The following is a 10,203-nucleotide window of genomic DNA, read 5'->3' on the forward strand; positions in this document are numbered from 1 at the left end:
TTGATGCAAAACAACAACACATATCCAAGCTCAGTGATGCCCTTTAATAACCCAGCTCGCCCAAATGTTGATTTGCAATTTAAAGGCTAGCCTATGGCAAGGGTGTGGGGGTGTTGGAGGGGTGGGGGGTGGGTATGAGTGGCAGCAGTCAGTCATGCACTGCTTAGAGTATTCTCTAGTCTCTGCTGGACACTAATGAGTAGGCAATGACCCCCGCTGAACCTGCAGCTGTTGTTGCTGGTTGTTGCTGCTGTTTGGCATGCACACACACACACACACACACACACACACACACACACACACACACACACACACACACACACACACACACACACACACACACATAACCTCTACAGTAAGCAGATACTATGCCCCCTCCATTTGCATCACATAATCGGTAACACACTTTCCTTAAGACATCATTTAAGGGGTACCACTCACTGAGCTCCAAAGTGCAGCTCAGTGCAGAAAGACAGCACGAGTAGGAGCAAGTTGAAGCACTAAATATCGGTAGCTGAACTCCATCGGACATGCACATTCCCACACTAGAATGACTGGCAGTGTCTTTTGTTGTCTGATGCCGTGTGGACAAAGGGAGGGATGTATGGATTTATGGATTAAGAGACAACGTTTTAAGATTAGGACACCTGCTGAGCCCTTACCTTAAATAAATACACATGGTTTATATAGTTTCAGTTACTGACATATCTCGCACCATTGTCAATTTAAGTGCTCACCTTTCGACTGAGGGGTGGTGAGTTAGTGGTAGTGGGTGGGGGAGGTGGTGGTGAGGTGGGACCTGAATGCAGAAATGCTCCCACCCCTCACCCCCACCCAGTCTCTATGGAAACCTGCTAGCAAACAGCAGTATCTGGAAGGGTTTAATAGGTCCTCACAGTCATGAGAGCAACACAGAGCTTGGACATCAACCCACTAGCTGAGTGACAGTAAAATCCCTGTGGCAGAAGGCGCCCCTTCCCCTTTTCTTCTTCTGATATATCACTTACCAGACTTCATTGATTTTCGGTTGGAAACCAATGGGATGGCTTCCCTGTTGAACATTCGTCAGAATGTGACTGTTGAAGCCTATTGATGGCTGGTGAACTACAGTAATGTATCCTATCATAACAGCAGAGGTAACTTGTAACGAAGTAAAAGTAAAAGTCTTCGCATTTGGGGCATTATCATGATTCAAAAGGCATTGAAATACATCATCTTAGGGGTTAAACACTTTCATGCTGTTCCACAGTTAAATCCAAAGCTTAAAAGAAATACATGGAGCATTTTCTGCGTAATTTGCATAATAGAGGCAATGCTAACATATCTCATCATTATAAAAGAAAAATCATACAACTATCCATATTATGGTTGCGTAATACTATGTGCCGCTACCTCAAACGTGTTGGCATATGATGTAGCCTTTGCTGTGCTGCAGTGACACCTAGTGGTTAATGAAAATAAAACGACCTCAAACGTCCTCAAAATTCTGCTTTTATCCCAGTAGACCAAAGAAAAGTCTAAGAAGCCAGGTGGCAACAACCATTGAAACTCATGGATTTATTCTTGTAATTCCTGAAATCCTTTCCCATCTGACACTTCAAATCGTTGTGACCTGATCAAGAGCCCCCCCCCCCCCCCCTTGCTCCCTTGGCTCCTTTTGATGAGTTAGATGCCAGACATCAAACACCCATCTATGAGACCCCTGTCAGCCCGGGGACGCTCGATCTTTCAGTCTTTCACTTAACTCTTCCCTGTCCAAACACCGCAAGTCCACATTCATTGCTCAGCGCTTGTGAGACAGAATTAGCTCCTTAAAATGTCAGCTGTGCCCCACCTGTCACACCTCCACATCTCAGACTTTTCATACCAGGATCCAACCCATCCGCACTATAACTCGATTATCAATAGTTATACAAGTGTAAAAAGTAACCCGAAGAACTGCAAAGTTTGGTGGAATAGTAAACAAAACCATTACAGCACCAGATATTTAAGTAACCGATTTTAATAAAATCTTAAATCACCTTGCAAACGTTAACTAAATGGTTGAATACAGCAAAAAATATTTTCATTACAGTAAAGCTTAATCAAATTCAAATAATTGATGAGAAAACAAATTGTAGAAACAGATCATGACAGATTCTACGGCCTGATTAACTTGATTTTTATAGAAAAACACATCTGAACACAAGCAATGAGAAATATGATACAAGAAGGTATAGTGGAAGCCAAACAGTCCAAAAAAACAAAAAAGCTGTCCACTTGTCGACGTCACAGCCAAGCCAGCTTTTCACACTCATTTCCAGGAGCCCGACTTCCCTTTAGCCCCGCGGGAGGTCTTGGATGCTTTCGAGCCTCTCTGGTGGTCGCTGACCCTGTTGCGGAGCACGTAGATGTCGTACTTCTGCCTCTTGAGCTTCTCGGCCAGCTCAAACTTCTCGGCGTGAAGCTGGTGGAGCCATTGCCAGAGGTCGCGCGCCTTCTCCGCCAGCTTGTCCTGGTTGAGATGGTCGATGTTGAGGGGCTTGCGGCGCTCCATCAGCGCCTTCTTCTTCTCTTCACGTGCCGTCAACTTCTTGCCCTTCTTCTGGTCCATCTTCTGCATGTAGCCGCCAAAGGACTTGTTGGTGAATATCTTCTTTTTCTTGGCCTCCTCCCCTGCTCGGAGCTTGGCCGCTTCCTCCTCCCGCCTGGCCCTCTCCTCGGCCAGCCGCGCCTGCCTCTCGCGCTCCTCCTCAGCACGGACGCGTTGCTGTTCGGCCCGGTCGGCGCGCCGGTGCTCGATGCGGCTGCGGAGCGCCACCAGCTCCTCTTCCTCCTTCTGCCGGTTGGTGAAATGCAGCTCGATCAAGGTCTGAAGGTCGTTGAAGTCCTTCTCCACCCGCTTGCGGTGGAGGTCATCGAAGTCCACCTTCTCACCATCGGGCAGCTTGGGAGGAGCGATGTTTGGCACGTAGGTGGTCTTATGCCTTGGCTTGGACTCTTCCTCGCCGTGCTCCCTCTCCGTCTCACCCTCCTCCACAGGCTCCTCTTTACCCTCCACTACATCGCCTTGCTCCTCTTCCTCATCAGCTTGCTCGTCCTCGCTCACCTCCTCCTGCTCCTCTTCGTACTCCTCTACAATTTCCTCAGAGTCGGACATGATGTTAACCCCTACGGAAGACTGTCCGAAGAAGAGAGACCAAGGGTTACACTCCCAGACCAGCTGGTGTCTTGCACTCAACAGAGGAGAGCGAGGTCCTCAGTTAGCAGCTTTGGGGGATCTTTTAAAGGTTTGCTGTCGATCATGTGACTGATGCCACGCCGTGGTCCCCAGTCTAGAGGTCAACAACAGGGGAGATTTCCAGACAGATGGAACGGAATCTATTTTCTCCTTCGCCGAGTCTTGTCAGCCACCAACTACCCCCACCCTCCCTCCACTTATCCCCGAGGCCGCCGCCTGCACTCTACCGCGACCCCCGGAGCCAACTCCCCTCCTCATCATTCCTTTGTAAGGGCAAGATGAGGGACTATTTCAGAAACACAGCAGATGCACACAGACACTTGTGCTCTCCCAAGCCCACAAAAGCGTCAACGGGTCATCGTAGCATAGTTTACAAGCCACGCCAAACAGTCCACAAGTCCATCCTTTCAGACTGAGTCACTCATGACACAGGGGGGAGCTAGGGCTATTGAGGTAACGCTATCAGAGATGCACAGAAAGAGATATAAAACAATCTGCTCCTTGTATGTATAGTAGTAAATCATCCTCATTGTACCCTAATGTGGAAACTTGCTTAGCCACAGCCCCGCATCTAATCCCAAGGGTCGAGCTTATAGTAAGCTACAGTGATTCCATAAGAACTTCCATTAACAAAGCAAATTAGTCTCCAAAATACCCTAGAAGTACGTCAAAGCCAATGAGAGTTTTAATGATTGCAACAGCTGTCGCATTTTCCAAATCGGGCCAGTGTGTTGAATGCTGTATGCGTTACCAATTTAATATGACTATACACGAAATCATCCCCGAGCTGCAAAATCTGACAAAAACACAATTTTAAAACGAGGTTTAATTGTTCTCAGAATCATAACAAATCTAACTTTCATTTAGAGGTTCATGCTGTCCAGTTATTCCTGTAATACAAAACGCATTTCAAATATACAGATGGGTCCAAAGAGAGCCTGCCAGCAAGAACAATGATGTGCAAGATGAGCTTTCCCCCAAACACCGCTTTGGCTTCCTGTCTCCGCTTTGGCATGCAATTTAAACAAACATTCTTGCAATGTGAGAGCGCAGTTTTCAGCACCACGCGGATTATCAGGCAATAGATTCAACACGGCTTTGATGGAGGTGTTGGCATAGTGAGGTAAAACATGTACGCAGGTCTCTGAGTTATGGGAGTGCAAACGGACAAATGTAGTTTTAGGGGTTTGGATAATTGACGAGGAAAGACAGGTGCTGTGGTGCATCTGTGGGCATCCCCCCGAGAACAGACAATTTCAATTAACCTCTCAGCTCTGTGACATGAGCGCTCCGGTACAGAGCACCTGACGTCGCTCAGCACGATACATGAGATGCATGACATTTAGTGTTTCTAAAGGGCCCGTGTTCTACTCGTATGGATGGATGGATAGTCTAACTGGCTGGAGATGTGTGAATTAGAAAAAGATCAGAATCGCTTCAGCCATCACACAGGGTATGAGATTGTATTCGATGGATGTGCTTCAGGCTGGACGTGCTTGAATTGAAAGACACCTTATTTGACATTGTATTCTTGCAATGAAATTTGTCTTCTGCATTTAACCTGTCAACATCGAGGGCGGTTTGGCGGCAGCCTCGCCTAGCGTTGGCTGTGTTTTAGTGTCGTCGTGGGGAGTGGAGGGAGGGGTGTCGAAGGTGTCTGGCTGGGACAGCTGGTGTTGGATCGGCTGGGGGAGCCTGGTCTGCTGCGTCAGGTGGGCCCAGGGACCACGGCCCTGCCTGGAGCTGCGCCCGAAGAGGAGACACCGAGGGCGGTCTGGCAGGACGCGGAAGCAGGGCAGGCTAAGCTAACTGCTAGCCCATGCGGTGCGGACCGCCAGTTCCGACAGTCATCCTGGCTGGCGTTTGTTCTCCTGTACGGTGGAATTTTTTGGACTGTGTTGCACTGAGTGAACTGTGTTGTTAACTGTTTTGTGTGAGTTTTTTTTTTTTTTTTGCTTTGTTCTCTGTTTTTGTATGTTTTTGGTGGTGTCATTTTGGGGAAATTTGGGATGTGTGTTTTTGTCTTTTGTGTCGCACTGCTGTGGGCTGGGGGAAACAGAATTTCGTTTCTTTTGTGTATGCAAGTACATGAAAGAAATGACAATAAATTGTTCCTGATTCCTGATCCTATTGTATAGGAGCAGTGGGAAGCTGCAGCACCCGGGGACCAACTTCGGTTCTTCTTTCCATTCTCTTGCTCAGGGACACAGACAGCAGTGTTAACTCTAACATGCATGTCTTTTTGGTGGTGGAGGAAACTGGAGCACCCGGAGGAAACCCACACAGACACGGGGAGAACATGCAAATGCCACACAAAAAGGACCTGGGATGACCTGGGGTTCGAACCCAGGACCTTCTTGCTGTGAGGCAACAGTGCTAACCAATGGGACACCATGCCGCCCATCATCATTAACTGATTGCAAAACATCTCAGAAGTCTTAAGGTTTTCTGCAAAAGCTTCGTCCTGAGCTTTTCTTAGACTGGAGAGTTTAAGGGCCACGAGTTGGTTTGGGTTCGATCAAGGCCCTCATCCGCGGTGGCAATGGACAACTGTCTATCAATAGGAGCAAAGAAAGACAGCAAATGACCTCGCCTATAAATAGTCTCACCCCGACCGCCTCACAGAATTTGTAATAATTACACCTGATTAAGTTGTCTATAAAGGCCAAGAGACTAACAATGTCGACTTAGTACAATTGGCTGGGCTCAAATTTGAAGTCAGTGCTGTCAAAATGTTGGCTCTCAATCTTTAAAGAAAAAGTAAGACTAGAACAAATACATTTCAGCATCCAAACTACGAGCATAAGGTGCTCTCTTATATTTTGGGGGGCCCCCAGAGTTGACCCAAACACACATTAAAATTGGTGAAGGTGATATTGGAGAGGTGATATTGCCAGAATAATAGATGTTTGGGAGAGATTATATTATATAATATCCTGTCAAGGGATCTTCACAATGTTATTAGTTCTTACGCATAATCAGATGTGGCGTTTAGACTTAATAAATAATATTTACCCTGTATTAGTTCCTCCACAAAACCTTAATCATTGTTGTTGAAAGGTAGGTTAGTATTTGAGTACCTTTTAAGGGTTATTTGGACATTTATTTGAGTAGTGAAGGGGATATTGTCCAACATGAGTCAAATTCTAGGAAGATAATTCTAGCTCGGTTTCACTTACACTTTTCCAATCTGAAGGTGGGGCGCCCTCTCCTGGTCAACACACAGTACAGCACAGTATGATGGGAAACGGATCCTCTGAAACAGCTTTCAGGCCATCTCAAAAGAGGATCGCTAGCAGGAGGCCCGGAAAAAGAGGAGATCGCTAAAACAGGGGCATAAGAATGGTATATGGTCAGATAAAGCGTTTTGGTATTTCTCATGTAAAGAGTTTAAATAAAATAACACCCTCCCCGCTTGGTAGTAGACAGGGGTTTTGGGCAGGTGATCAGCGTCGTGAAAACAGGAGCAATGATGAATCCCTTGTGAGAAATATTGGTCTTAATCTACCTTTTTTTTGTACTCTTGAGTGCTTTGGAGTGGCACATAAGAAATTGAAACTTAACCTTTAATCGAACCATTTTCTTGCGTCACTCTTATTGAGCTGTGTTTCCTTCCTGGTCCGACGTGAATTCCCGAATAAAGCCCGGCTGTCTGTCTGTCTGTCAGTCAGTCAGCCAGCCGCCCCGACAGTATTTATGGCATGTGATTCAATTCTCCCATCTGTTGACAATTCGCGCCCTTCTGAGTAGTTGACCACGCCCACCACAGATCTATGGCGCCCACCGTGGAAAACGTGTGAACAGCAGCAGCTCCCGCTCGTGTTATGAAAGCGGTGGGCGTGGAAAAGGTTGAAAAGCCCTGTTGCCCTGTGACCGATGTGGTGACACATATTGTATCCCCAAGCGAATATGTGTCGCATCGATCCGTGGCATCTCGGACGTTTGGAAATCCATCCAAATTTTTTATTATCTTTTTTTTTAAAAATATTTTCAGATCACGATTTTACGAATTAGCGTAATGACGGCATAGGTGTGTTTTTTCCTGATCACGGTATGCTACTATGTTTGAAAACCCGTGTTGATAATCTTAAGGGTTGTGGTGGAATACATCTTACAATTTCCATATTGTATTTTTTTTCCCTTACGTGGAATGGAAACGCAATCAGGGTTCACCTTAAGTGAACGCATGCGTGTTGTTGCCGCGACGCCACCGATATGCGGGATCGTTTACGTACCTATTCTTTTGGGGATACGAAATTCGGCGCAACAGGGCGATTGAAGATTGCCGTGTTTGAGGTCCCGCTGGTTGGACACTGGTAACCACATTTTTTTACACTATCTTCTCGTAAAAGTTCGATCTTTGGTTAATTTTCTGTATACTTTCAACATGTTCAACAGTTTTATATACATGTAGGGGTTATGGAATATGTTGTATAAGTTAGCGGTGGCATGGGTTGTTTCTCTGTGACTCATTACACAATGAACCCTACATAACATGTCACACACACACACACGAAGGTACGCAATGTTCCCTGTTGTGGTTCTGTTCATACTGAATGAGAAAAAGCTAATCCGCTCAGTACACCGTATAGATAGATTATTTACTGGCCTTCTCGAGGAAATTTTTTGTCACACAAGTTGGTTACCGATAGCCTATGTGACTAGTTTAATAAGAAAAAAAATATTTCGTCGTCTGTTGAAAAAAGCCCTCTGTAGTCACGTTATAGTTTATTTTACATAACATTTGGTTATCTAGTTTCCTATATGTCGGCATGACAGCCGATGTTGTGACTATTTGTCTAAACGTTGCCGAAATATTCTGCCACGGCACAATTAATGACCCAAACGCGAACCGTAATCCGCGCATGCGCAGTAACCCCTTGGTATGACCACTACAGGCAGGATGAAACGCCAGAACGCTATACAGTATATTCAGGGCTGTAGTGGTTGGTGCTCCTCAGTTTCTTTCAAAAAAAAGGATCTTAAAAGTTTAGTTTGTGCTTGCAATGGAATTCTGTTCTACAACAATTCAAACAGCCTTGTAGGATATTCCCGTTGCTGCAGTGACAGCGAGCGCACAGTACATCTCGGTATGATTTAGTACAGAAATCACTTCGAGCATGCATCACTATGTGCATTGCACAAGCATTCAGCTATTCAAAAGCAAGCATGTCGTTTTTACAAACAGCGCTCTTGCTCAACCCTCTAATAACCCCAAGCCACACTATATTTGCAGCATGTTGTGATACTCCACGTGAGTAAAAGTGAGTTTCTGTGCCTCACACAGGTCTGCTGCACTCTGGTCCATTGCTGTCGTCAACAATGTTTCGTGCCACCACAGCGTCCCTGTGCACCTACTGTCAAAGAATGAGGGCCATCATCCCCCCCATGGCTCTGTCGTTCTCTACATGCACAGCTCCAGATAAACAAACTGAGAACCAGCACACAGTGGACTCTCTTTATGAGCTGTCAGTGGACATCCGAAAGGTGCGCAAACTCAAGGGCTGGGTGCTGTCAGAGAGAACTGCCTATGTGGCAGAAACAGCTGACCTGTTAAAGGACCTGGGCGCAGACACCGCATCCATTACTCGTGTCCTGGAGTCTCACCCCGAGGCTGTCCTGTGTCGACCGGAGGACATAGCCACCCATCGGGACCTGTGGGTGTCTGTGTGCCCTGACAAGCGTGAGCTGATGAGGATCATTGAGAAGTTCCCCGCTTCTTTCTTCACGCTCACCCACCACTCCAACCAGCGGGCCAACATCCTGTACTTCCAGAGCCTGTGCCTCAACAAGCGGCTTATCGGCAAGCTGATGGCCAGCGCTCCGCAGAGCTTCTGCCGACCCGTGGAGCGCAACCAGGAGGTCATCCACACGCTGAGGGAGACCTACTTGGACCTGGGCGGAGATGAGGGCAACCTGCGCATCTGGCTCCAAAAGCTCTTCAGCCAGAACCCTTATGTCCTGATGCGACCTGCCGAGGCCTGGAGGGACAGCCTGGGCTTCCTGAGGGAACAGGGCTTCTCGACAAAGGAGCTCTTAAATCTCGTCTCCAGCCTCAGAGCCTCTATTGCAGAGCTGCAGCCAGAGGCCATGCGCCAGGCACTGGACTACATTGAGGGGGCTCTCATATGCTCTAAGGAGGAAGTCAAGGAGATAGCAATCTGTTGTCCCGCGGTACTGTATTACTCTCTGCCCACCCTGGCGGGACGGTTCCAGGGGCTGATGGACATTGGGGTGAGCATGGAGCAGGTGAAGGAATGCCCCACCGTCTTGGAGCTCACCACGGCCATTGTGCTGTACCGCGTCCAGAAGCTGGCGTCCTACGGGTACGATGTGCGCTGTGGCAGCCTGGACGTAATCACGGGAACCAAGAAGGACTTTGAGTTAAGCTACGGGAAGCTGAATCTGAGGCAGTTGCGGCCGCTCTTCAACCCTGTCGCTCCTCTCAGGTCTTCCGAGGAGTGAACATCAGCAACTTGACTGATGTTAATATGCAATAGTAGGGAAGCTTGTGGGGAAAATAGAAGCGTCAGGAGATTTATTGTGTGGCTGTTGATCGGATTGGGTAGACAACCCAGGACTTTGTGTCAAAACTGAAGTTTGGAGACAAATTGGAAATTGCTGCCAAAGTTCCACCATTTGTTTACATACGTGGGAATTTTCAGGATTGTTTGACTGTTAACATGAGCTATTTTGCAGGGAAAACTAAGGGCTTCCAAAAAGACAAATGTATATGGAAATCATTGCCATTCCTGTACATTGTCCACAACCTACTGTAACTAAAGACTGATATACAAGGATTAAATGTGTGGGAAAAATAAATGCCAAGTTAAAATTGTAGTTGCTTTCCTTATGCTGAGCTCAGACTACACAATTTAATTTATAGATGGTCCCCATGTCAGATTACATGATCAGTCATCAGTCTGCACATTCGCACAAAACATCCTGTATCAAATCTGCCAGCCTGGAAGGGGGTCTTAATA

At 46.9% G+C, this 10,203-nt stretch overlaps 2 protein-coding genes across 4 annotated transcripts; one reads left to right on the forward strand and one right to left on the reverse strand.

Annotated features, from left to right (window-relative positions):
• Positions 1-2,293: 2,293 nt before the first annotated feature.
• Positions 2,294-3,139, reverse strand: tnnt2c (troponin T2c, cardiac). Of its 2 annotated transcripts, XM_056276553.1 has the most exons (2): positions 3,041-3,139; positions 2,294-2,992 (listed from the first exon to the last, which is right to left on the reverse strand). In XM_056276553.1, exons 1-2 carry the CDS (start codon positions 3,137-3,139, stop codon positions 2,294-2,296), a joined length of 798 nt encoding a protein of 265 aa, XP_056132528.1. The 2 variants fall into 2 exon arrangements, with proteins under 2 accessions (XP_056132528.1, XP_056132527.1); XM_056276552.1 differs by having other exon boundaries at positions 2,294-3,139.
• Positions 3,140-7,128: 3,989 nt separating this feature from the next.
• Positions 7,129-10,043, forward strand: LOC130110798 (transcription termination factor 2, mitochondrial-like). Of its 2 annotated transcripts, XM_056277979.1 has the most exons (3): positions 7,255-7,271; positions 7,387-7,536; positions 8,508-10,043. In XM_056277979.1, the coding sequence occupies exon 3, from the start codon at positions 8,543-8,545 to the stop codon at positions 9,683-9,685; it is 1,143 nt and encodes a 380-aa protein (XP_056133954.1). In that variant the 5' UTR covers positions 7,255-7,271; positions 7,387-7,536; positions 8,508-8,542; the 3' UTR covers positions 9,686-10,043. The 2 variants fall into 2 exon arrangements, with proteins under 2 accessions (XP_056133953.1, XP_056133954.1); XM_056277978.1 differs by having other exon boundaries at positions 7,129-7,536.
• Positions 10,044-10,203: the final 160 nt, after the last annotated feature.

The sequence above is a fragment of the Lampris incognitus genome, chromosome 3 (assembly GCF_029633865.1).
Source record: "Lampris incognitus isolate fLamInc1 chromosome 3, fLamInc1.hap2, whole genome shotgun sequence".
Lineage (NCBI taxonomy): Eukaryota > Metazoa > Chordata > Actinopteri > Lampriformes > Lampridae > Lampris > Lampris incognitus.

Excerpts from the sequence above, each read along its gene's own strand:
- tnnt2c (XM_056276552.1), bottom strand. The coding sequence starts at position 3,139 with ATGTCCGACTCTGAGGAAATTGTAGAGGAGTACGAAGAGGAGCAGGAG.
- LOC130110798 (XM_056277978.1), top strand. The coding sequence starts at position 8,543 with ATGTTTCGTGCCACCACAGCGTCCCTGTGCACCTACTGTCAAAGAATG.